Source organism: Myotis lucifugus, unplaced genomic scaffold (assembly GCF_000147115.1).
Source record: "Myotis lucifugus unplaced genomic scaffold, Myoluc2.0 scaffold_0, whole genome shotgun sequence".
Taxonomy (NCBI): domain Eukaryota; kingdom Metazoa; phylum Chordata; class Mammalia; order Chiroptera; family Vespertilionidae; genus Myotis; species Myotis lucifugus.
Genome location: NW_005871048.1, coordinates 37782089 through 37809616, shown reverse-complemented (window position 1 = coordinate 37809616; position 27528 = coordinate 37782089). Strand labels below are relative to the sequence as shown.

General features: G+C 42.0%; 1 protein-coding gene across 2 annotated transcripts; it reads left to right on the top strand.

The window, feature by feature from the left end:
• CRHBP (corticotropin releasing hormone binding protein) lies at positions 1 to 26599 on the top strand. 2 transcript variants are annotated; one of them, XM_023750523.1, is made up of 11 exons: positions 1 to 45; positions 12616 to 12690; positions 13132 to 13296; positions 13621 to 13714; positions 14048 to 14205; positions 15476 to 15686; positions 17996 to 18144; positions 20195 to 20312; positions 22953 to 23145; positions 24720 to 24826; positions 26439 to 26599. In XM_023750523.1, exons 1-9 carry the CDS (start codon positions 43 to 45, stop codon positions 23108 to 23110), a joined length of 1131 nt encoding a protein of 376 aa, XP_023606291.1. In that variant the 5' UTR covers positions 1 to 42; the 3' UTR covers positions 23111 to 23145; positions 24720 to 24826; positions 26439 to 26599. The 2 variants fall into 2 exon arrangements, with proteins under 2 accessions (XP_023606291.1, XP_006081368.2); XM_006081306.3 differs by lacking the exon at positions 1 to 45 and having other exon boundaries at positions 11020 to 12690.
• Positions 26600 to 27528: the final 929 nt, after the last annotated feature.

Below are 27528 nucleotides of genomic sequence, written 5' to 3'. Positions count from 1 at the left end.
TCAGGTCTGAAGCACATTGAAACTGGACGGAACTGAGTGTCTATGGTAAGTAGGCACAAATCTCAGTGTGGGTGTCAGTGTCAGTGCTGAAGACTTGGTTGCTTAGAGAAGGAGGCAATTTGCTGCGCGTCCCCCCCCCCCTTCAATCTGAGGCAGGAAGTTCTTTACTGAGCTTCTGATGCCCCAGAAAAGATACTATCACCCAGCTTTGAAGATTCGTGACTAGCATGCCAGCTGGGGCTACTTTAACTTTACCTTTAGGCCATCTCTCAATTTAATACCACAGAGCTCAGTGCTCTTGATCGCTAGGTCTGACTCACCGCTGATATTTTGGAGCAATTGTCTGAAAAAAACACTGCAGGCAAAGAGGGATCCAGGGAGAAGAAGGTGTTTGTGGTTCCACAATTTCCTGGCATACTACCCATCTGGGAGATGGTTTAGGAGTCCACTGGTGGAGACAAAATGCAGCCTGGCAGACTTTGTGGAGACTGGCACCTAAGGTAATTGGCAAGCAGTCCAGAAGAGGGAGAATGGGGTCTGCAAAGTTAAGAGCGTGCTTGCCTGAAGCTGTGGAGGCAGCGGGGTGCTGAGGAGATCTGCACACTTACAGAAGCTGCAGGAAAACAAAGAAGCCTGATTTCGGCTTCATGGGGCCCTTTGCATCCCCTCAATGATCATTTGCAGTGTCTGATGGAGAAACAGTTGTAGACTCAGTTCTATTAATGTGTTTTCTGCCTAAGGTGGGAATTTAAGGTACAGACATTCATTCCTTTTTTTTGTATAAAGCTATGGTTTATGCATTTATCCCGAGTCATAAAAGAATCCTCAAACTTATAAAACTCAATTGATGTTAACTTAAAAATACAGAATAAGACAATAGAGACAAGCAAACCTCCAGTTTACAGGGACTTTGCTTCTTGTAGAGACAGTGGCAGCTCATGAGATGTGTCAGGGGGGCTGGAAAGCCCTCCAAACGCACACTGAGATCTTAACCTCAGATGAAATGATTCATTCTCTTTAAGGTTAACCCCTTTCAGCTCTTGCTTGACAATGAACCCCTGAGAGAGGGAACACCATCTTTACCTACATTGAGTCTGTTTCTCTAGGCAGAGAGAGTGGAGGCGGAAACTAGCATTTGTTGACTTCTATTTTGTACCTAGTAGATATATAAAAGCTGGCATGATATCTCAGTTAATCCTCACAGCAACTGAAAAATGGAGGTAGGATTGTTATCAATTCACAGGTTACCCCAGGCACAGGGAGGTAAATAAGTTATCCTAAATTACACAGCTAGAAAATGGAGGCATTGTAGTCAACTTGGACTGCTATAACAAAATACCGTGGTCTGGTGGCTTAAACAAAACATTTATTTCTCACAGTCCTGGAGGCTGGGAAGTCCAAGATCAAGGTGCTATAAAATAAAGACATGCTTGTGGGCGCTGGCTCCTCATCAGGGAGCAGCGTCCCACGTCCCACGGAGACCCAGCTTTCATTCTCTTATCTGTCTTTCCTTAATCCTTTCACCCCCCCACTCAGTTTACCTTTTGGCCGCAACATAAACCTAATTACCTCCCAAAGGTCCCACCTCCAAACACTATCACACTAGGGACTAGGGTTTTAACATATAAGTTTTGAGGTGACACAAGCATTCAGTTCATAACAAGGTGACCTCACCTGCAGCCCGTATTGTGGCTGAACTTTGGCAGGAATGGAATAGTTCTATGGAAAGGACCAGAGGGGAGGGAATCTGATAGCACTAGTGTTGCAATTAAGAGGTCACTGATTGTGGGAGCCTAGTAACCAGAGGCAAGGCACATTCTAGAGAACAAAATAAGATCCACTTACAGGGAAGAAATAAAGGTTCTTTTCATTTTATTGTTGTGTACACCTGAGTCATAGTGTGAAATTCAACGTCAGTATGTATACATCTCACATTCACATACAGAAGACTAGAATAGGATTAGAGTCCATAATGTAGTTATCTCTGGATGGTAAAATTATGTTATTTTATCTTTTTTCATTCTTCTATAATCTTTATTTTTCTAATATGGCCCGTTTATTATTTATGTACATAATTTATATCCCCAAATCTCCCAATTTATCTTTTCACAAGATGTCAGTTGTTTTTCAAAGGCCACTTGTGTTGTGTCTGCATATTTCAAACAATAGGTTGTAAATTCAAGCATTTAATGTTAACGCTTGTTGCTTTTCTCCCGACTAAATGGAGGTGAGATTTGTTGCTGTTGCTCATTTCCTTTTTGCTCAGGACTAACTAGTTCACCCCATATTCTATAGGTACAACCTCATTTCGTGGGAACTAAATGTTTTTCTGACCTTCCCCTCCGGCTTTCAGCATGAGATTTTCATGCCCTCACAGTGAGACAGAAGTGACGACCATTTACGAAACTCCAATTAGGAAAGCAAATCCCCACGGAACTGCCCACCCATCCCCATCCCACAGATGCGTGCTTTCATCATTGCCATTTTCAAAGAAAAACCATTTACTTATTCGTCAACATTTTAAAGATAAAAATTAAATGAAGCTAGATGTAATTTTTGCTTGTGGGGTTTGAGAAGAAAGATGAAGAAAAACAGGAGAAGAAAAGCCTTTAATGAGTCTTTGTAACATTTAAAACCTAAAGTGCTTAGTACCAGTGGGAGCTAAAACTAATTAGAAGTCAGAATTATATTCGCTTCATCAATGTTACAATAAATCCAAGGGAAAACAAAGGGGTGATTTTGAAATTAAATTTAATTTTGTGTAATAATCTTAGTTTTTTGCTATTTGCAACTGTGGGAGTTTGCTTTAAAAGGATGTTTAAGGCTGTGTTTTGTGAAGAGTAATTAATTGGCTACGTTTTGTGTAGAAGGGAGGTGATTCGAAGGAGAGGGGAGAAGAGAGGGTATGTGGGTGCGTGAGATCACAGCAGCTACTCCAGACCTGCTGCTGGGGGGATGATGCAGATAAGCTGGGCAGGAGCCTGAGGTCAGCTGGGTCCTCAGGAGGAGAGGGCACTTCCCTCTCCTGTCTGTGTTGGTGGGTGGTATTCTCACCTCCTCCAAGGGACAGCCTGGAGAGGAGCAGTTGGCCTAGCCCTGTGTTTCCTCTGAGGGAGAATGGAGCAGGAGGCTCCTCTGAAGAGTGAGACAGCCTCTTCTAGGAGCAGCTGTAGAACGGGGAGGTGTGTGTGTGTGGGGCGGGGGGGTGTCAATCCCTGGACAGTTTGAACGCACCTCCGGGAACTGAGAAGCTGCTGATCTGATCTGGTTTGGGCACATGTGGTGGGCCTTGGTATACAACGACCCACCCTCTCCGCACAGCCTGTGACATGTTGCCATGTACAGGAAGGAGCTGTCCCCTGTCACTCAGGAGGTACTGCCATCTACTGAACCTTTGCTATATGCCAGGCCCTGTATTAAGTAAGTTCTATTCATATATTATCTCACTAAAAACATTCACAGCCACCTTAGGGAGCAGGAATTTTTATCCCCATTTTGAATCAATAACTTAATTTATTATCATTTCTTATGGACCTCTCTTTTTATTGTGGTAAAATATCATGAAATTTACCATTTTAAACTATTTTTTAAAATCCTCACCCAAAGATATTTTTTCATTGATTTTTAGAGACAGTAGGAGGGAGAGAGGGGTGTGTGTGTGTGTGTGTGTGTGTGTGTAGAGAGAGAGAGAGAAAATGAAAGAAAGAGAAAGAATGTCGATGTGAGAGAGACACATTGACTGGTTGCCTCCCACACAGGCCCAGACCCGGGCCAGGGATTGAGCCTGCAACTGAGGTACGTGCCCTTGAATTGAACCCATGACCCTGGGTCCTCAGGCTGATGCTCTCACCACTGAGCAAAACTAGCCAGGGCCATATTAAACTATTTTTAAGTGTATCATCCAGTAGTATTACATACATTCACATTGTTGTGCACATTCTACAACCATCCATTTCCAGAACTTTTTCATCTTCCCAAACAGAAATGCTTTACTTATTAAACAAAAACTCAACCCCCCTCCCCTAGCCCTTGGTAACCTCTATTCTACTTTCTATCTCTGATTCTATGATTTGCCTATTCTAGGAAACCTATGTAAGTGGAATCTCATAATACTTATCTTTTTGTGTCTGGCTTATTTCATGTAGCATAGTGTTTTCAAGGTTTAGCCATATTGTAGTATCCCCATTTATTTTTTACTATTTTTTATTGCAATATTATTGAGAAATAACATTGTGTAAGTTTAAGGTATAGAATGTATTATGTAGTACCGCTATTTTATAGACTAGGAAGCCAAGACTTACATGAAATAACTTGCCCAAGGCCAGAGGGGGAGTAAGTAGCAGAGGAAGAATTCAAATCTGGGGATGTCACATCCTTAAGATCTGTGATCTTAACCATCCCAGACACAATTGTGTCTCTCAGTGCGGACCATAGACCACTACATCAGGACCACCTTACATGCTTAAAAATGTAGACTCCTGGCCTCCACTCTAGTTCTACTAAATGATAATCTTTGTATTTTTAACAAGCTCCCAAGTTGATTCTTGTATAAAACTAAAGTTACTAGAATATTACTTCATTCTTCTTTATTAAACATTCAACTGAGAACCGATGGCGATGGAGAAAATGGAGGCACGGTAAGGGACTCAAGGGGAGTGATCTCACTAAAAGGGAGAAATGAGTAAACACGCCTCCAGGAGTTCTCAAAGCCTGTCTATTCTGCTGGGCTCTCCTGGAATGATTTCCAGTGTGTCCATCCACATCTTCTTTGTGGTCTCATGACTTATCCTTTTATGAAGTGAAAAGATAAATCTTTTAGAGTTATGCCACATTTTTATTCCCATTTTTATGGATCATGTCAATGTGTACTATGTGTAAAAAACAAACTAGCTGATTGTCAGTGCTACAAAATTATAGCATCCTGATATGTGGCATAAGAAAAGAAAGATGTCAATGCTGAGTTTAGATGCTTTGCAAAGCCATGCACAATGTAGCCAAAGACATCATATTCGGTGGGATTGAAAGCTCACCTTCAGGAAGACTTTCACCTTGAAATATGGTGATATGTGGAACAGATGTTTTAATTTTCCTAAGATAATTTGCATAATCAATTTAACATGTGGCTTATTAAACCTGCCAAAGAGCAGGTGACAATATGGAATTAATATGATTACTAATTTGACACATCATTGGGATTAATTTGACCCTTATTGCTCTCAGAATACCCAGAGGTCTTTACAGACAGGAAGAGCGTGCTATGAGATGCCATATGTAGTCATCCAAAATCCGCCGTAAATGAAGCAACTGCTTTGCTCAGTCTGGTCTCATGCATCTACTCCTTTCAAACTCTCTTCTAAATTGAAAAGAAGGCGACGAGTGAATACTGAGGGAGGCATCTGATTCTGAGTGTTCATGGCTTTATGAAAAGTAATTAGCCCTTCTCCAGTACTATAAATGGGATTGCCTTCTCAGTGGTCTGTTGATTTATCCTTGATCCCAAATCCAAAGAGATACCAGTTTTGAGAATCCATGGTGATAGTCCATTAAAGTCTTTAGCATTAAGTCTAAAGAATCAAAATAAGGGGTTTAAAATTATCCATAGGTTTGATTATAATAATTACTGGAAACAATAGAAATGGTCAATAGGGTGTTTATTAAATAAAATATGTCAATAGAATGCTATGCAACCATTTAAATGATGTTGGGAAAGTACATTTAATGACATAAAATCATGTTTGTGATATATGACAATATATGAATCATATTGCAAAATAGTATATGCACTATAATTTCATTTTTGTAAGGAAAATATTGATAGATGCATCTTTGTCTCCCACATCTTGCGGCCTCCCTAAAACATAGCCAATAACTGTAAGTGAAAATTATTATATCCCCCACAGGGGCACGTCTTGAAGATGGTGATTCAGTTCAAGGGCTTCACAAACAAAGACTGTCACACAGCTGAGGCACCTGGGGACCCTAAGTCAGAGCCCTAGAAAATGTAGATTAGACACGGAAAAGGCCTTGCTGTGGACTGAATGTTTGTGTTCCCCCAGTGTGATGGTGGTTGGAGGTGGGGCCTTGGGGAAGTGGTGAGGTCAGGAGAGTGAAGCCCTCATACATGGAATTAGTGCCCTTATGAAAAGGACCCCAGAGAGCTCCCCAGTCCCTGCCGCCATGTGAGGACACAGGAAGAAAACATCTGTCTGTGAACCAGCAAGTGGGACCTCACCAGACGGTGAATCAGCCTTGATCTTAGACTTCCAGACTCCAGAGCTGTGAGAAATCAATTTCTATTGTTTATAAGCCACCCTGACTGTGGCATTCTAGTGTAATAGCCCGGACAGAGTAAGGCAGGCCGTGTATTAGTTATTTGTTCCTGTAAAGCACATCCCCCCAAAACTTAGTGACTTAAAACCACAGTCATTGATTACCTTTTGTGGTTCCTGTGGGTTGGTATTGGACAGTACTCATGGGGTGGTTCTGGCTTGGGGTCTCTCATGATGTTGCCATCAGCTGCGAGCTGGGAACTGGGGTCACCTCAAGGGCTTCTTTACTCAGGTGTCTGGTACTTGGGCTCAGATGATCAAAACATCTGGGGGCTGACACAGCTGGGCACTTCCCTCAATGTCTATGTGGTCTCCAGCATGGCAGCTTCATGGTGGCTGGACTCCTTACGTGGCAGCTCAGGCCTTTTTCTAAATTAGCCTCCGAAATTACAGTGTCACTTGGCCAATTTATTAGAAGCATGTCACTAAATCAAGCCACATTCTTGAAAAGGATTTGGGGAAAAGGAATGAGACTTCACTTTTTGTGGGAAGAGTGCCAAAACATTTGCAGACCAGTTTTAAAACCACCACAGGATCTTAGAGATCCAACAGCCCGCAGGGCTGGACAGCTTCCATTGACCCTCCCATTCATATCTCACCCTCCCCGCCCTGTCCTCTGGCCCAGGAAGCTGGACCACATTTCCTCTCTGTTCTTAGTCCTAGAACACTGCACTCTCCCTTGTGGTTTCCCTGCATGCTGCCCACACCTCTATAGAGTCTTTTTTTTAAAAAAACTCGCCACCATCTGTTTCCTGCTGTGATCTTGAAAGCTACACTCCTCTCATCTTACAAATGACGTGAATGACTTACCCAAGCTCTCAGTCAGTGATCCAGGGCTTGGGACACCTAATCCAGAGCCCTTTTGTTTTCACTCACGGAAACCAGAATGAAACCCCTAGAACTCTTAGTTACTCCTGCAGGGACGAACTGTTGCCTGTGTGTATTTCCCTGCACAGTGCTGTGTGGAGCCAGAATAAAGCCAGAGGCAACAGGAAAAGCCACTAGGACCAATGATGTCTTTACCTAAAACTTTGATGTTTTGTTCATCATGGATTTTTTTGCATTAATTTTCCTCTTATAACACATTGCATTACACTATTATTTATCTTGATGACTGAGTTTTTGTGCCCCAGGCAAGTGCCCTAATCACCCCACCTGAGACCCAGCTCTGTCCCTCCAGCTCCCTCTTACCTTTCTTACTCCCCACCCAACAGCTGACTGTGGTCTTCTAGGGCTGACTCCAGGATCAGTTTCAGCACCTCCGTTCTTCCCTTTCCTCAGGTTTTACCACCCAAATCCCATTACCTGGCTGGTGCCACGTCTTTGGATGTTGTCAGCTGGTGAAAATTTTTAGTGGAGACAGTTCTTTAATTTATAACTAGGTGGAGGAGCAGAAGCCCCTCTATTCAATTTGCTTTTAGGTACCACCCAGTAGTGTCGTGTGTGTGTGTGTGTGTGTGTGTGTGTGTGTGTGTGTGTGTAGGCTAGAGATAGGTGAGCTGCAGGGCCAGACTTCCACGTGTTTATATTTAGGTTTGAAGATAGACACATTAAAAGTTATAATACATATAATAAAGGCTTTTCAGGCATTTATATATAAAATACTATGAGTACAGGGCAGTTAAATCTGTTGCTCAGAGTTTGTGGAAGGAATGAAGCAAGGGAAGGAAGGAAGGAAGGAAGGAAGGAAGGAAGGAAGGAAGGAAGGAAGGAAGGAAGGAAGGGATTGGTAGACGGGGAAGCAGGCTGGCTTGTGACAGGGGTCCCACAAAAATGAGCAAAGAAGGCACCGCAGATAGCTAACCACTGCCTAGCTTGCAGTTTTTCCTGTTGCCTTCCTTATTTAGAGCTTGTCGTGTCACTCCACATAACTGGCAGGCTTTTCTCCTTTAGATCTATTCTAAGACACTAAAATGAGACTCTTCACACTTCATTTCTCTTCCGTCAGAGGAGAGGCTGATGTGACGTGCAGATGCACGTCACCTCTGCCCAATGACAAACACCAACGGCTCTGGCCCGGCTGTACTTTTCCCCTTGATGCAGGCAGTGAGGATTATTAAATGGCATTTCATTATGATCGCTGGCTCGATGTTAGTCATGGCATAATTTAGAGGCAGCCTGAAGGGAGTTGAGATAACAATGTCACTCCAAAGTCAGGAAGCCATTGCACAAACAGCAACCCCAAGCTCCTTGCAGCTTGTGATGCGTCCTGCTTTGGCCCAGCGCCATCTCGTTTTTTGCTCCTAGTTTGGTAATTTTTTAAAACCTAAAATATATATTTTTTGAATTAATTTCCAGGGCTATTGTCTTTGAAGGATTGATTACTTGGCTGAATATAGAGGGATCTTTTTAGTCTAGACTTTGTTTCTGACTCACTGTGATAACCTGGGCAGATCTTTTAATCTCTTGTCTTTCCTCCCATCACCGCTGTTTGGAAACCTTGTCAAATCATTGCTTTCTTATTCTCAGTGTCCCCACACCTAACAGATGATGTTATTCAACAGTCCTTGATATAGAATCAAAATGCTATTCTCCAAGCAGTTCCTAATTATCTCCTGTTTCTGCTTTATAACTTCAACTTTCCCCTTTCCTCAATCTTCTCAATTCTACTGCTCTTTACATTCAGCTTTTCTCTCTGATGCAGCTAAGCCACTGTCCATTAAGGGACATAATCTTTAATGGGATCCATTTCTAGCTAGCCTTTTGAAATGCAGTTCTGTAATTATACTTTAACTTAGTTCTCTCTTTTTCTAACTATGGCTTTTTAAAGTCTGTTAATGTTCTAATTGGAAGCCATTCATTATATTTTAATAATAATATGAAAAACATATGCTTTCCATGCACTCTTATAAAATCATCATTAGAAGGAAAACCCTAGTGATAAAGACATAATATGATTGGCATAATTTAATAATAGCTACCATTTAACGCTATTCTCTATGTAGGAGATATATAATATTTAATTCGTACAATAAATTCCCAGTGAGAAAAATAATTTTACAGGTGAGAAAACTTATGATCAAAGAGGTCACTAAACCAGGGCTTTTGCTTTTTTTTTTTTTACTCTGTTGAAGATACCCATTATTTTGTGAATCCAGCATCCCTTTTTCTTGAAATTGCTTCTCTTTTTTCCATCCATATGGCTGTCAGGGGAACAGTCATGTTGTGACAGGGTCCTATCCCCTGGCTTTGAAGCCTTTCCCACAAAGTTTTGTGGACTGGGGATTATGGGAATATTGGTTCAGGGTATTTTTATTTGTCAAGTTGTAACATGTGAAGCTTAGGAATCTGTTGGTGGCTTATTTACAGGCATACAGACTGAGATGTGGGGTGAAGGCAGCCTGGAACAGAGACAGGGAGGCAGGATTTTAGCCCCTGCTTCCTGATTTCTGTCCATGTATTGGTGAAGGTATCCCTGTGTCCTGATAATATTTCCCCTTTTTGCTTAACTTCTGATTTGCTGCCAGTCACTTGCTACCCTCAAAGTCCTAATGTTTAGTACTGCTAGTGGTCTTAACCATAGCAAAAGAAGATAATGGATTTGGGTTGAAAATCACTGACATTTGAGGGTTTAATTCAAAGGCTAATGGTTCCCCAAGTGTATTTGTTTAGGTTCTTCCTTCTTGATCCCAAACTCATGTGAAAAATAAATTAAACCTATTAAAAGGGTTGCATTAAAAAATAGCCAAATTCATTCAAAGAGCAAGTCATCTTGAAAACAATTGAAAGTTAGTTGTTGTTGCTGTTGGATAAATGAGTTTTATTCAATCATCTTCATTTATTTCTTAAAGAACTCAATCAGATGTCCCATTTCCCAACACCTCAACATATCAGGCAGCAAAGGGAAAAGGAAAGTTTCCTAAAGCATGGATTGTGGTATTCTCTGTTGAAGTGATTAATGAAAGATAAAGTTCACTATTACAGATAGGGAATTCTTTGAGAAGGTCTTTGCAGCAACTCTAAAATAGAAAGAGATTTGGGATTGTGTAGTTCTTGCTGCTTCTGACACCTCGGTCCATAAGCTTACACTTGGCTGTCACAATGACATCATAGGTCACGTGGGTGACTACAGAGTACCCCAGTGTTCTACTTAGTAGTTCTCTGCCTGTGCCTCTTCAGGCTCAGCAGTTTAAAACTTGCCCCGCTCCCATGTTCATGGATTATACATTGATCTAGATTATGTGGCCACCTCCACCTTCAGGTTTAACACAGGTGACAATTTGCACTGGGGCTTTAGAAAAGAAAAAAATGTCTTCATCTTAGGTAACAAAAAGAAGGTCTTAACCCTGCCTGACAATAGTTTAAGACCTAAAAAAAAACAATGATCAGGGACTGCATTAAATCAGCATTGGAGAGGTTGTCTTCGAAAATACAGAGAAAAACTAAAATGCGTGCAGAGAATGGAGGTGAATATACAGGTCATTCTAACAGCAGATTGGGGACTCTAAGTTTACTAAGAATATATTTCAAAATAACCAGTCAATTTGATGGAACAAATAGCTTTCAAATATTAAGCTAGTTGTTTGAATGACCAAATCAATGGATGAAAACAATTTATATTCAGTTCTCAGACATAGACCTACTTATTATCCAGAAACGATTTCCTTCTGTCTAATCTAAATTACTCTTCCATTGTTGTCACCCATTTTTAAAGCCTTTGCTAATAGAGAATGGCTATCTGGCTTGTTTTTGTCTTCCAATTCTATCTTCTTAGTTTCCCTTGTAGAGTCTAGTTTTCATCCTTCAGTTACTCTTAAAAGCCAAGCCAAACCAAACCAAACAAACCAACAAAAAACAGATAAAAGTCACAATGCAGTTCTCATTGGCTTAGTAGATATTTGCCAAGCTAGTGAAAATTACACATTAATTTCCCCACATAGGATTTGGTGGGAATAAAGTACATCCCTTTGCTATACTTGTGGCTTATTAGGTAACATAGGATGTTACCCATTTGTGGTTATGTTTGTCCTGCTTCATCCCAGCTCTTCCTGTGTGTGGTTCCTGAGGAGGGAGCATCATGAATGCACATTAGGAACATTATTGTTGTCCATGAATGTGTGTGTGTGTGTGTGTGTGTGTGTGTGTGTGTGTGTGTAGGGGCAGGTTGGAGAAGAATGTCTCAGTGGTGATGTAGCAAAGCCAGACCCCCCAAAGTGGGATAAATGGGGTTCTCCAAGCTGAGTATCCTGGGAGCTGGCCCAGGCCATGGCTAGGTTGATGGGAAAGGAGACTGGGCTAGTGGCTTACGGGATGAATGTGCCTGAGCCTCTCTCTGGGCACAGACTGCTGGGAGACAGACTTGAAGCTGGCCTGGTGTGTTGGGATTAAACCATTTATTTTCTCCTCTTTTATTCCTCTTGGGTTTCTTTATTCCCTCTCTAAGATTTAGACATCTGTACAACCCTGGGATGGGGAGAAAGGCATGGTGGCCAGTGTTCATGACCTTTGGGGGAACTTCCCTCTCATGCTCTCTGTGGTCTAAGGACTACTACAGAGTTGAACTACGGTAAGAAGGCCTCCTGTTTAAATAGCTAAGGGGCCGCCCCTACAGAGCTCAGAATTGTCTTAAATATGAAAATATCGAGTTCTGACACCACTAGGTAAATCATTGCTTAATTTTGAGTATTCATAAACTAAAAATAGAACCATTTTCTTGCATTAAAACCCTGTATTAGGTCTCGTTATCTGTAATAATTTCATAACAATGCAAGCTATGGTAGTTGTGTTTTCTGTCAGGCAGTGGCAAAGCAACATGAAAGTTTTTAGGATTTGTAGTTGGCTTGCTTAACACGTAGATAGGAAAGGGGTGAGAAAGGTGAATGTGGCATGTCCCCACATTTCCCACAATTTTATACATAAAAGAGAAGCAATTCTCTTCATGTGTAATTAGCAAAGATAAGCTTATTCTTAACTTATTTCTGAGTCGCTAAGTCACTTGGTTCGCCCTGTACATTGGCTGATGAGCGGTTATAATTAAGCTTTGGGCAGTTCTTTCCACATGAATATTAAAGTAATTCAGGTATTTGAAGGTGTGACATGGAATGACTTCCTCTCTCAGTGGTTCAGTAGGTGCTGTGTCCTGGCCCCGTTAGCTGGCCCAGGAGTGTCTGCCGTATATACATTCAAGCTAAGTGACCGCTCCTCAGCTAAAACCCAGGAGCACACAGACGCCAGAGTTAGCTTTCCATTAAGGGAATTCTTACAAGAAACTGGCCCAGGATAAAGCAAAGACTAAGGGACAGAAAGAAAGCTTGAATTACATTATTGCAATATTCTGCAAAATCAGATTTCGGCTTCTGTCCTGCTTCTCTTTGGAGCTGAAAACGCCTCGAGTTTCTCCCTGAGAAGCATGAGCAATTGCGTAAGTACTGTATTTTCTGACAATTTCCAGCATGAGTCCATCCAAGGTTACGAGGCAAGGCTGCATGATAAGGTTATTATGTGTTTGGGTATTTTATACATGAGTGTAACCTTGTCACCTTGCTTTGCAAAACCAAAAATCCCCTGCGTATGCCCAGGAGAGGAGAATTCAGCATTTGCCAGGCCCAGCAAAATGCCCTCCCTTATTCTCTTTCCCGGCCTCATTGCTTCTCCCACACATGGGTTCAGTAAGTTGTAAGTGTCTGAAATCATGCTTGCTGAATAATGCTAGCCCACTCTGAAAATTTGGGAGAGAGCTGGACCCTCGTCATCGCCACGCACTGTGTCACCGAGACAGGGTAACCCATGGTTACTGAGCGCAGACCAGTTAAGGAGCAGGCAGCCTTCCCTCCTCACTGCTCTATAAAAGAGACCCGGGCAGGGGACCCTGCCAGCTTCCAGCTCTCAGCCGGACGGACGAGGTGTGGAGTGGAGCACACCAGCTGCTGACGGAGGCAGGACCAGCATGTCTCCTTCCTTCAAACTCCGGTGTCGCTTCATCCTGATCTTCCTGGTGGCTCTGAGAGGGGAGAGCCGATACCTGGAGGTGAGTGGTCCCCTGGCTGACCCCTCACACCTCCCCTGGTGAGTGTCCTGCCGTGGGGGGCGTGGGGAGGGGGGAGGGCAGGCTGCGTAGGCGCTTGCCTTTGCCGGGTTAGCTCTTTCTTCCCCATCTTGGTGCCGACCTTTCCCCAGACTGGCTTTCCCTCCTGCCTCTTCCTCCTTCCCCCTGGCCGCCTGCGGTCCCCTGGTCTGAGGGACAGTATCCCGTCACTTGGTCCTCTTTGCTGTAAGGCAGAGAGGGTGCCCTGCTCCCGGCCCCCTTTCCCACCCCTTCAACTTTTCCCAACTGACCCATGTTCCTTGCCAGCTGCGGGAAGCCGGGGACCAGGACCCTTTCCTGCTCCTCAGCGCCCACCTGAAGCGGGAGCTGGCGGGGGAGCCGCTGTACCGCCGCGCTCTGCGTGAGTTGGGGCTGCCCGGCTGGTGCCCGGCTGGGTTCGCAGGCAGCGGGCTGTGGGGAGGTGTGGGCTCTGCGCAAGGGCAGGAGGCTCCCGGGCACCACAGAGAAGGGGCTGTCCAGGGCATGGTTCCCATCGCGAAGGATCCGTGCCACCACGAGGAGCGCAGCAGCGGACGGGGTGTTGCGCCCTGGGGCACCGGAGCAGCGCGCAGCGAGGCTGGGAGTCCGGCTGGGAGTCGGCGCGGGGGGCGCTGCAAACCTGGGAATCGGGGCGCCGGGAGGGGCTGCGGGGCTGCAGCCGAGACGCCTCGCCCCGTGCCCTGCCCGCCCTCAGGGTGCCTGGACATGCTGAGCCTGCAGGGCCAGTTCACCTTCACCGCCGACCGGCCGCAGCTGCACTGCGCTGCCTTCTTCATCAGCGAGCCCGAGGAGTTCATCACCATCTACTACGACCTGGTCTCCATTGACTGCCAGGGCGGGGACTTCCTGAAGGTGAGGTGTCCCCACCCGGCAGCCGGGCACCGCGGAGGGGAAATGGGCGGGCTGGGCGCCCGTCGTGGGGCAGCCGAGTTTGGGGGAGCCGGTGACATTCTTAGTTAGACGCTCCGCTGGGACAGGAACCACCTCTCAACCCCAAGACCTCGCCCCACACCAGGAAGGGCTGATGCCTCAGAGGCTGCCATGATTTAAAATCCCCCCTGTGTACTCTCGGGGCCAACGCTTCTAAGACTTGAACTCCCGTTGCTAAAGGCTGTGTTACAATCTCGGCCGATGTACAAACTAGCGCGAGCGCTCGGGTCCACCGAGAGGGCGGGTGCTGAGCGGAGGCCGGCCCCAGGAGTCTGAGACCTGCGCCTGCTTTGCTCCTGCTGGTCCGGAGATGTCCCCGGCTCCTAAAGGTTGTCTTCAAAGCCGCGGACGCAGGCTGCTGGGAGGGATGCTGAGAGGGAATCTAGTCTGAGGCCGGTGGGAAGGGAGGACAAGCTCCATGCCTCTCCCAGGCATTGTCCATGAGCCAGACAGGTCAGCTGGGAATGGCTGGTGGAGTTCTCCAGTCCAGTTCAGAAGAGCAGGACTAAAATCTGCGCACTGGGATTATTCTTTAAATGGAGCCTCGGTTCAAAACGCTTTAGAAGAGGACTGGAGTAATTTGCAGCTGGTGTTGGTAATGGGAACGAGACTGGACTCATTAAATTGGAGACCTGTGGTGTTTTTAAGAGTACAGTCAATAGACTCTGACCTTTTGTCCAGTTGCAAACTTTAACAAGTGAAGGGGGAAAAGTCCTAAGCTATACACCAGCCATTGTTGTCTGAGTGTTGAAGTAGTTCTTGGTATTTTAATATCTGATAAAAGTAAAACAAACAAACAAAAACAAGGAGGAAAATGGGCATATATAACTGTTGGCAGGTAGGTCAAGTTGCAGCTTCAGTTTTTTTCTGCTGCTGTGTTTTTTTAAAAAGATATTTTATTCATATTTCAATGAGGAAAAGAAAGAGAATAACTGAAACCCAACGTGTGCTTCTGTAGTTTGATTTACGAAGGTGGCTGACGTATAATAAAGTTGACTTATTTTGGAAACTTTAAGGTTTATAAAGAAAAAATGCAATAAATAATTAATAATATTACTTGCAAATAACCCTCCCAGTAGAGATATATACAGATGGAAAGCAAGTGGGCAGAGGAGTGTAGGCTGTCGGTTCCACACCTGTCACTTAGGGAGCTGATGGGAGCGATCACCTATGTGTGTGTTTTTGTTGGAAGGTATTTGACGGTTGGATTCTCAAAGGGGAGAAGTTCCCCAGTTCCCAGGACCACCCTCTCCCCACAACTGAGCGATACATAGATTTCTGTGAGAGCGGTCTTGGCAGAAGGAGCATCAGATCCTCCCAGAACGTGGCCATGATCTTCTTCCGGGTCCATGAACCAGGAAATGGGTTCACATTAACCATCAGGACAGTTCCCAACCTCTTTCGTAAGTGGGCTCTCTGTCTTCTCAGGTGGAAGGCAGGGGGGGTGGGGTGGGGTGGGGGGGGGACAGGTAGATCAAATCTGGTTTTCAAAGAGAGTATCATTGCACAGACATTTGAAGTGAAAAATGATTTAAATGGAAATTCTTTTGTAATCAGAAATGGCCAAAAAGAATATTTTCTATTTATTATTATGAAAATCAAATCACAGTTTTTAATTTATTTCCCAGTCTAGATAGAATACTACTTTAAGGTGAGTAGAATTCTATCTTTTTGTTCAGTATATTATTCTAATCTCCTAAAGTACAATGCATTCAGTGACAAACTTTAATCCCTCCAAATCATTTCACTCATCTGGGATAAGCTTGAGGGATCAGATATGAAGTTGCAGTTTTAGATATTTATGCAAAGGTGGAAAGACTGCATATCTGGGATGTATTAGACAGATTTCATGCCTGGGCAGAAGAAGGTTGGACCAGGACCTCAAAGTTGCCTTCTGATTCAGCGTTCCCCACAGTTCATTGTTGATGGATATGCCCATAGATGCTAAAAAGCTGAACAGCCCAGGCCTAAAATACATTATCTTAATCAAAATGAGTTCACTCATCTGCTTATTTTTCTCCCATTAAAACAAAACAAAAATTAATTGGATGAAAGAAGGTGAAGGGATTAGCCAAATAACATATACATAACCCACAGACACAGACAACAGTATGGTGATGGCCAAAGGGAAGGGGGGAGGGCGCTGGGTGGAAGTGGGTGAAGAGGGGGAAAATGGGGACATTTTCAATAGCATCAACAATAAAAATAAAGTAAAAAAAAAAAAAAGCCGAAACCGGTTTGGCTCAGTGGATAGAGCATCGTCCTGCGGACTGAAAGGTCCCAGGTTCGATTCCGGTCAAGGGCATGTACCTGGGTTGCGGGCACATCCCCAGTAGGAGGCGTGCAGCAGGCAGCTGATCAATGTTTCTCTCTCATCGATGTTTCTAACTCTCTATCTCTCTCCCTTCCTCTCTGTGAAAAATCAATAAAATATATTAAAAAAATAAAGTAAAAAATTAATTCAGGAAAAGAGAAATTATTATTCATTTTTGGTTGCATGCAATAGTATTAGTATTACCACTTCATATGGTCAAAGAATGGACCGAATCTGCCAAAGAATAATGTATTGACTGATCTTTCAATTTTTGTGTTGTTTTTTTTTAAATTTTGAAAGAAGCCCCCCAAAGAGGCTGTTTCTGAGGACCGGAGCAGAATAATCCTAGAGGGAAAAAAATGAAATATTTCTCATCTATTTTGTTTGGTTATAAATCAGAAGCTTTCCAGAATTGTCATGGAATTTCAGTTCTTTTTGAAATTAAGTGGAATTAAAAAATATGGAAGGAGGCAAGAAGTAGTTCTGACCTGTTCTGATAAGTCAGAAACTTTTGGGGGGGAAAAAGGTATAAACTAATGCTTCTAGTTTCATAGCTAGAAGAATAAATTTATAAGTCTAGACTTGAGATACAAAACAAAAAATTTCAGAAAATTCTTGGGAGTAAATCAAACATTAAAATTTATCTTTTAGTCAATTTAACATTTAACACTCAGCAAATATTTATTCAGATGTAGCCTGCTTTCTTTCTATTTTTTCTCAGCCTATTTCATGACTGTTTTATTGTTTATTTTATTATTTAAAAAATAACATTGGCCCCAAATTCAATGAGTGAAGGCTCCAGGCAGGTAGGGTTTGAGTTCCGGCCTCAGCTTGAAAGTCTTGATTCTTCCAGACTCCCAGCTTGAACCTGGAACCCAGTTAACTGAAGTGTTCCAGCTGGTATTGTTTGGTTGGTTATGAATTTAGGTTTTCTGATTATAAACAAGATAACCCCCTGAGATTAATATTAGAAGCCCCTGGCAGCCCCAAAGGCTTCATCCATACATCCCTGGTGGCTTTCATTCCCCAAACCCTTCCCACCTCCAAATTGCCTTTGTGAAATGTACTCCAAGCCACAAGGCCTAGACCAGTGGTTCTCAACCTTCTGGCCCTTTCAATACAGTTCCTCATGTTGTGACCCAACCATAAAATTATTTTCGTTGCTACTTCATAACTATAATGTTGCTACTGTTATGAATCGTAATGCAAATATCTGATATGCAGGATGGTCTTAGGCGACCCCTGTGAAAGGGTCGTTCGACCGCCAAAGGGGTCGCGACCCACAGGTTGAGGACCGCTTCCCTAGACCATGAATAGGAGCCTAAAATAAGGATGAGGCAAATGTCTATAAAAACCAGCATACCAAGTAGTGAACATGTGATTTTTTTTCCTGCAAAGCCTGCAACGTCATTTCCCAGACCCCAAATGGAAGGTTCACCCTGGTGGTTCCACATCAGCATCGAAACTGCAGCTTCTCCATAATTTATCCTGTGATGATCAAAATATCTGATCTCACCCTGGGACACTTAAATGGCCTGCAGTTAAAGGTGAGTTGCTTACTTGCTTTCAAACTATTTACTAAAGCCAGAGCTTTGTCAGAGCAAAAGTACTCATACAGGGTAAACACGGACATGAGCAATTGGAGTAGTCTGCCCTGTTTGACTGTAAAGTCTCACAGGTGTGTGGGCCCCCCCCCCCCCGCTTTAACTAAACCCTTTCCTATTCCTGTTCAGCTGAAAGTTGCACACTCAGGTGTCCCCTGTGCTACTTGAATACTTTTCTTGTGATGCAAGAAATGTTTTCAATGGGTAAATGTGTGGCATATAATTACAATTGAACTCTCTTGTACTTGCCTCTTTAAAAAAAGATTATCTCCTAGCAGAACCTAGTATGAGTCATCTACACAGCTGTTTTTCTGACTATTGGAATTTTCTTTTAACATGAAGGAAGTATCTCATTGACTGTGTTATGAAGAAATGCTAAGTGTAGCAAAAAATGCGAAATTGGATTTTTATATTGCAAAATACAGTAAAGTTTTGAAGAGTTTTCTGGCATTACATTTAATTCAGTACATTTTGTAACAGATATTAGTTGAGATTCTCCATCAACTTGTTTTCCCATGAACTTCTGTATGGATCTTAAGATAAATGCTGAGCTTGACCACATTTACTTGCGCTGGTAGCGTCTTCCCTCTGAGTCATCCTCGTTTCCTTTTACTTTTCTCTTGTGCTGAGGTTAAGATAGCTCGTGTATTTGCTGGCATCAAGGACAGTCATAGTTCCTAATCAGACAGATTTCAGGGAAAGCCAAATAGGACTAGGACTGATAAAAGGAACATATCTAATTTCCTTTAAGCCCTAAATTTGTGGGCCAATGCTTTTTTGTTTGTTTTCTTGGAGGGCGACTTTAGTGGGAGAATATTTCTTTGATAAAGACCAGAACAAGTGGGTGTCTATGTATGACATAGCCTTATTGCCTTGAGATTGTTCGTATGTCATTCCTGATGTACAGTATAGAAGACGGCAAGAGTGATACCAGACTGGGAGATCTGCACTTCAGTTATTCTTGGCTATGAGGAGTAATCTTGGTGTTTCCTTTTTTTTTTAAATTAAAGTCTGCATTCTTCTAGGCATCTTTTTCTTTTCCAAATATTTTTTTGAGTTCTCACTATGTTCAAGGCACTATTCTAGATGCTGTAAATTAACAACAAACAAAATAGATGCTGCTCACATGAAACCTGCATTTTAGTGGCATGTGACAGGCAAAACTGCATATATTTCAGCTAGTGGTGAGTGCCTGACGGAAAATGAAATGAAGTGCTGTGATGGATAGTGACTGGGACAAGGGAGCAGAAGGAGGGGTGGAGAGCTCCTTGAGATACTAAGGTGGTCAGGAAAGAAACCTTCTGAGAAGGAGACAAAGTGAGACTTTAGTGATAGTGATGAGGGAGCCAGCAGCCACAGGAAGAGCCAGGAACAGAGAACAGTAGTGTAGAGGCCCAGAGGCAGGAATGAGCTTATTGGATTCCAGAAATGGAAAGGAGGAAAGATAGAGGGGGAGTGATATGAGACATGTCAGGGAGATGGGCAGGGCCAGGGTGTGCAGAGCCCCACGGGTCATATTTGAATTTATTCTAAATCCTTATCAGTAGAAATGATAAACATTGTCCCAATAGCAGAAAAAGTCCTTTACAAAGAAAAGGAAAAGAGGTGAGTTGAAAGAAAGCCCTATTTATGAAAACTCTCTGACTGCATGCACTAATTCAAATATTCTAGTATGTATGTCTGAATGATTTCATTTTTTCACACATCTTATGTGGAGTTTACAGATTCCCATTTCATCATTGTAGTCCTTGGACTTATTTTTAAAATGCACACACATTTTAAGAAATGATTACTCAACTGATTTAGAAAAGCAATTCTTATCACTTTTTTAAATTGTAAATGCCTTTTAATTTCAGAGTCCTGAATGTTGAATGAAATGGCACTATTAGGATGTCTAGGGCTGATTGAGTGAATTCCCCAACTTGCCATTGGACAAATGATTTGACTCCCATAGTTGGTTTAAATATCTCTTTCCCTGTTGCTATTCTCTCAGAAACCTGCAGCAGGCTGTGGGGGGAAAGGAGACTTTGTGGAGCTGCTGGGAGGAAGTGGATTGGACCCTTCCAAGATGATGCCTTTAGCGGATCTCTGCTATCCCTTTCAAGGCCCTGGTGAGATGTTTCTTTGATCATTATTTATGTGCCCATCAAGATTATTTCCTTAAGTGAAACACCTAGCATTCTTATACATGGGAAGTCAAGTTCCACCAAAAATCTTCAATTGTGCACATTAAGTGCACAAGTGAGGATTTTACACTTAAGACTATGTACACTATGAAGAATGCATTACCGAAGTATCTGACACTGGGAGAGAAACGTATGAAGTAACAAGGATGCGTGTTTAAGGTTGGCCCTAAGTAAAACTGGGAAAGAATTGGAGATTATCTTTAAAGAGACAAAAGTAAAACAGGAGGGAAACAGCAAGTCTTTAACCTCATGGCAAATTCTTATCATAGCCCCTTTCCTTTCTTGTAACCACAGATCATTAACCAGTTAGATGATGAAGCTGTAAATCAGACATCCTTTGATCAGCTGTTGCCTGTTTTAATTAAAACCAGGTCTGCACCCCAGTATTTTTTCTCTCTGAGCTAATACTGGGACCTTAATAAACAAAACATCTCTGAAATAGAATTAATATGCATCGGTAACCACTAAGGCCCAACATGTGGTGTCCACTGTCCCCCATTCACTCCTGTATAAAAGAGCTTCGGATGAGATTTAAGGCAGGACTGGGTCCGGGGCAAGCTTGATAATCAAGGTAAAGGCAAGAGGTTTCTAAGAACTCACTTTGCTGAAAACACAGGGGTTATTTAATGCTAATTTACACTTGAGCTCTGATTTAAACTGTCAGTGCAAGTCGCTTCTCTCCCCCTTTGCATGTGTTCTCTGAGGCAATGCATCCTTCCATGCCAGTGGGAGATGCGTGTGAGGATTAGATTAAAGACAATCGAACACCCATACCTTATAATTTAGATCATTGAGGCCAGAGTAATTTTGGTGCTTGAATTATATGATTTGAATTAGGTAAAATGGTAAGACTAATGCCAAAAAAACACTTTTGTCTAAATTATCCAGATGATTGAAACTAGTCTTAAGATAATTTGAAGGCTTGAATTCTGTGACTCATTGTTTCATTTTAACTTCACTTTTTTCTTTCATTCACCATGTTTCCATGAGCCCCTCCTAAGTTGTTCAGACAATGAAGAACTGTTAGGGACCCTGCTCTTTCAATTGGACTTTCTTAGTAATTATGTCAAATAAATAATATGCACACGAACTAAAGGAAATGGGGCATGTTATGTAGATTAAAGTTCAGAGCAAGATCAGAAAAACAATGACCTTCCAAGTCATTTAAGGAAAATTACATTTGAACCTCCTTGTAGAAGCATAATGCAGACTCCCTGGTTCTTATATTAAGATAATGTCTCCAAATTGACTTTTACCTCAGTACGTAACTCTGTCTGGCAGTTTTATTTCATTTAAAATCAGGCACCTGTTTGTCAAGTACCAGTTACACAATAATGCGAGTGTTTCTCAGAGACAAAGTGGGTGGAGGGAGATTAAGTAGATTAAACAACAGAAAGGATTATTATAGGGCAGATAAATCCTGTCTCAGGAGCCAGCCTGAGGCTGGAAGAGTAAAATAGAAGTAATTTTTAATAAAAATGATGAGTTTCAATGTATAACCACTCAGGCACATCTGTACCAGAAGATATATAACAGGGTGGGCAAACTTTTTGACTCGAGGGCCAAAATGGGTTCTTAAACTGGACCGGAGGGCCGAACAAAAGCATGGATGGAGTGTTTGTGTGAACTAATATAAATTCAAAGTAAACATCATTACATAAAAGGGTACGGTCTTTTTTTTTTTTTTTTTAGTTTTATTCATTTCAAACGGGCTGGATCCGGCCCGCGGGGCCGTAGTTTGCCCACGGCTGATATATAAACATTGTCAGATGCTTATACAGATAATGGATAAGATTGGATTTAAGAGAAGTAAGGATATCAATAGTCATTCCTTCTATGAAGCACAGGAAAAAATGAGAGAGAAATGGAAAAATGAGAAAAAAGGTAGGTGGACAATGGGACAAATGAGAGAGAAATGGAAAAAATGAGAAAAATGTAGGTGGACAATGGGAAAAAATGAATATATTTAGTGTGGTCTATCTAAATCATGCAAAATATTTTTGTTTATATGTAAAACAACTATTATCTAGGCTCAGAAAATAATAAACAGGTGATCTTTTTGGTCAACATCAATGTTTAGCATTACAATTTAGCCTCCAACCTGCCCATTAAATATCACTTGCACCCCCAGATGTTATGACAACCAAAAATTACCCCTGCTAGTTTCCAGCCTGTTCCTGGAAGGCAGTACTGTCTCCGCTGAGAACACTGAACTAGAGTGAAGGTTAGTGTGGAGAGGCTCCTGCCTTTACCACCAGAGCCTTGCAGGTGGAATGTGAAAAGCGCAAGGAGACATCTTCTTGCTTCTGTGCAGCCAGATTTATTTGGCTAACGGTGTTCTTGCACATGAAGAGAAACGCTGAGATCAATGTCACAATTCTGAAGTTAATTCTGTATTCTAACAAACATGAAAACAAAAACGTTTCCCCTCCTGGCATGGTTTGAGCCCATGATAAGATACAACCTCTCGCTTTCTTTGAGTTTAAATGATCTTATTGACAGAAGTGGTTTTGCTATGCGGTTTCTAACTTGCTGGGAAACTTTTACTTTTTCCATGAATGACAGCCCAAATGAAAATTGGCTGCGACAACACGGTGGTGCGCATGGTCTCCAGCGGAAAACACATAAACCGTGTGACTTTTGAGTACCGCCAGCTGGAGCCATACGAACTGGAAAACCCAAATGGAAACAGTATCCGGGAATTCTGTTTGTCTGGTCTTTGAATAACCAATCCAGTGATTTACATGCTGCTAGCAAAGTGAGTGTTTAATAGGTATTATATATGATTTTGATGACCACTAGTTTAAAGCCTTTCCCACCAGCCAGTATTCACAGCTCGCTCTCTCTCTCTCTCTCTCTCTCTCTCTCTCTCACACACACACACTCTCACACACACACACACACACACAAACACACACACACACAAACACACACGTTTTTGTACTTTGCTTCTTTTTCATTTGTAATATATAAATGACCACATGGCCCCCACCTTGGTAGTAAAACAGTTTTCTGTAATTCTTTGGTAAGCTACAAACCTGAACTGGTAAGACAAGTGCAAAGCAATGTGCAATTTTAAAAAATGTGTCTCAAGGAAAAATACTATAAAGAGATAAAAATGGTGGCATTCATATCAGTTCTATAACAGAAAACAATGGAATGCCTGTGTACACCAAGGTAGTTGCTTCTGTTTTTATTTTCTGCTTATTATTCTGTTTACAATAGATAATAGTTGTAGCTACTACGTATTGATTTGCATCAACTTGTTTTTTAACCTTTGTAGCAAGGAAAACCTTTCCCATCCATAATACAAAAGTGAATAAATACATTTGGGTGTTGCCACCTTGGTACTGCGCTTTGTTTTCTGAGTCGTCTCCTCCTTTATTATCATCAGAAAATAACATTCTCATGTGGTACACAGCCAAATGCTGCACAAAATCATTTTAGACTTTTAGAACTATTGGAGCCCTGGCTATTGGGGTAGAATTATTTAGAGTAGAAGGTGCATTACAGTGTTTGCACAAATAACACTAACTGATAGTCCTAACAGGGAAGCAGGATGTAGAGACCCCTTTTCCACTGTCCCCCAAGAAAACTGAGCATACATGTCTTTGTCACAGGGGAGTACTTTTCATCAAGGACAACAGGGCCGTACAGCTCTCAGAGACACAACTTGACAAAATCTGAGTACTTCTTTGGTACTGAAGGCAGTTCACTGTTGACTGAGCCTTGTCCATATTTGTCTTGAGACTAGGTATGTGGCCTATAAAAAACACTTAAGGCCAAAAATAAGGTCCTGAGCAACAAAGGAAATACTCCTAAGTGATATCCTCTTTCCTTTGAATTAATGGATGCAATCTGCAAAGTGTGCCATAAATAATGACCTTATTATGATTCCTGAACATATTTAATATAAAGTTCATTTTATAATGGAAAGTACTGGAATCCCATATACTGAAATCTAAAAAACAGACAGAAAGAAAAACATTGATTGCAATTGCTTTAAAAAAAAAAAAAGCAAACCCAGGATTTAGCACAAATTTTGGCTCAATAGATATTTTGTAATGAGTGAAAACCTTTGCAAATGAATGAATAAATACCTGCATGGGTGGTTGAATGGATGGGTGGATGGTTGAATAAAGCTGGGATAAAGGTTGGGATGAATGAATAAGTGCATGGATGGATGGATAAATGCTGGGGCAAAGTCTGGGGTGATAGAATAAATGCTTGAATGGATGGATATACAACTCCTGATTAATTATATAAGATGTTGGATTCCTTATTTCATAGAAAACAAATTCATGAAGTTGAACCCTTTTATCTTTTTCACAGTCCTGCTAGCAACCTAAGAATCCATGCAGTCACTTATGTCACTGTTAAAAGTTTCTGACTTTTAACCCTCATGATCCCTTTATGCTGCATAGAGAAAATGTTCTGAGGTAAGGAGGCAAGTATTTTACTGTGTAAGTGAGGACAGTCTGCTCTTATTCCTAAGGGACATTTTGAAAGCTACTGGCTTCTCTGTACTAAAATGGTGGGACTGTGGTCCCTAAGCTTCCCTCTAACTTTGACATTCTGTGGTTGTTCATATGTCACATATTTTATTTCAAAGCTTGTTATTGCCTCATAGTGTGCATTCATTGAGAAGGTGGCCACTCCAGGGAACTGTCCATGACTCATTCTTGGGAGATCCATGACTTGTCTTCATTCCAAAGGATGAGGCAACTTTATGGAAAGAAAATGGTAGATGAGATTTCTGGGGGAGACTTAAATTAAAGGATGTGTCTTCAATGCCACCTCCATTAATCAGGTGAAATATTATATGAAATTTGGGCCAAATTTGACTTTCTAAGAAAGGCAGTATCCATCGTGGTTGAGGTTATCGACTCTGACGGCAGATCTTTTTGAACCCCAGCTCTGACTCTTATTGAGCAAGTCACTTATAAGTGACTGTTGCTCAGTTTTTAGTCTATAAATTGAGGTAATAAAGACATATCCTTCAAATAAAGATTTTTGTTAAGATTAATGGATAAATATATCTAAAGCCCAAGAACCATGTCTTGCACATATGAGCAATTATTTTTATTATTTCTTCTAAGCAAACATGCTATCCCAGGTTCTCCATACTCTTAGTGGGGCATTTGCTTTGTGCTCTGAAGGGTTTGTACTGATTCAGTTGTTTCTTTTCATCCCAGAACAATTTGTGAGGAAGGTAGGGTTGGTCAGGGTTGTTGCCTGTGATGGAGAAGCAAAGTAAGATTCCTGGGAACATTTGAGGATGGGTCTTGTCAGGCCCTCTCAGGTCTCCAGAGCCTCTTTCACAGCTGACCCCTATCTGTAGGCTCTGCACTACTCCAGGGTCTGTCCTGACCTTGGACAGGAGGCATTGAAACAGCTCTTGTCCAACATGCTGGTCATCAAGGAGTCACCTCACAAATAGACTGTCTTGACTCTCTGTGCTGTGCCTAGGCCCCCTCTCTGTAGTCTTCCTATCTCTTGATTATTTCACTCTTGCTCTTGCCTGATCCTACTCTTATTGCCACTCCTAACCCCACATCTTCCTAAATACTATTTGGTGACTTGGGCTCTACTATTGATCACTAAATTCCCAAATTCCTCCTACCTCCATGCCTAAAATTCTAAGCATTTTTGCTCATATGTTTGAGGTCACTCTGTTCCTTACTCTGGACACTTTCCTACCTCCTGTAAAACTGCTTCTTCCACTGTTTTCTGGCCTGTTTTCTGTGGAATATGTTGGTCTTCCTATGACATTGAATTTTCTTCCAGTATCTAAAGCAGCATGTCTTCTTGTTCTCCAAACTTTTCCTGGTCTTGTTGTTTCATTTGAGAGGATAGGGCAGAAATGCTAGGTGTTCACCAAAAGTCATTTCTTTTACACCCTGAGAATGCAGTTAGACTACATTTCACCCTCCCTTACAGTTAGGTTAGGCCATGTGACTGAATCTTAATTGAAGGAGTGTGGCTAGAAAAGATGTCCAACCCTCATGTAATCCTCCATACTTTCTCTTTATTCTCCTATCTACTGGCAAGATATTGAAGTTCTAACAGAGGACTTCAAGGCTATAAAAGAAGTCAGAGTCATAGGATACAAGGAGCCTGGATCCCTGAATGATCACATGGAAGGCTGCTATTGACCAGGAATTGGACTTTGTGTGAATGAGAAGTAAACTTTTATTTTGTTAAGCTACTGAGATGATGGTGATGTTATAGCATTGAGTATTACCGTATTTCATACAATGGGCCTGTCTAAATTATATTCTCAGCTATACTCTAATTTCCCTGACTGGTTTTGCTGCAACTATATAGGCAGGCCTGATCTGATTGTCTTTCAGAGAAAAATAACTCAAATGCATATCTTTGATCTCATAAACATGAGGCTTTATCTGATACCATTGTATCCAACCTTTCCATATCCCTTAAAGAATCCTCTAAGAATAGTGATTCTTAGATTATACCCCTTTGAAAATCTGACGGAAACTATAGATCATCTCCCAGAAAAAAAAGCCCACATATACAAGGACACCCCAAATTTCTGAGGATTCTCAGATCCCTGAGGCCCACCCCAAGGTTTCAGTATCAGAATCTCTGCTCTAGGAGTAAATAATAAATAAAACTAAGTTTAAGACCAGTCTTCTTAAACTTGGCTGTCCTCCCTCCAGTGTTGTTAAAAAAGCATTCATTGGTTAATGTAGCTGTGAAATAAGTTCATAACAGCAACTTAATGTTTCTGCTTTTGTAGTTTACTATTTAATTTTGCCTTTTGCTGCATGGGTTTTTCTGACCTGCTATGTAGTTTTTGCTCAGGGAGGAAATACATTTGAGACAGGACAAATTTTTGTGGCAAAGATCCTTTCAGGTCTCTCCTACCTTCAAATTTCCCTTTCCTGCTATTTAATAGGGAGGCAACATTCCCAGAGTTTGCCTGCAAAACAGAATCTTTGTGAAATGAAAATAAAGATTTGGTGGACAGGATTTACTTGGAGGCAGTTTGTTTATGTGCTTAACAACACCTGACAGAGAGCTGTGGTTAGGAGCTCCTAACACAGGGTAATCACGTGAAATTATATCTGATACACTCTTATTTGTGCAGTGGAGTATTTCAGAAGAGAGAAAATGCTTT

Excerpts from the sequence above, each read along its gene's own strand:
- CRHBP (XM_023750523.1), top strand. Across the intron at positions 12,691-13,131 it reads TGAGAAGCATGAGCAATTGC|GGGACCCTGCCAGCTTCCAG; the intron begins GTAAGTACTGTA and ends AGACCCGGGCAG. Across the intron at positions 14,206-15,475 it reads AGGGCGGGGACTTCCTGAAG|GTATTTGACGGTTGGATTCT; the intron begins GTGAGGTGTCCC and ends TTTTGTTGGAAG.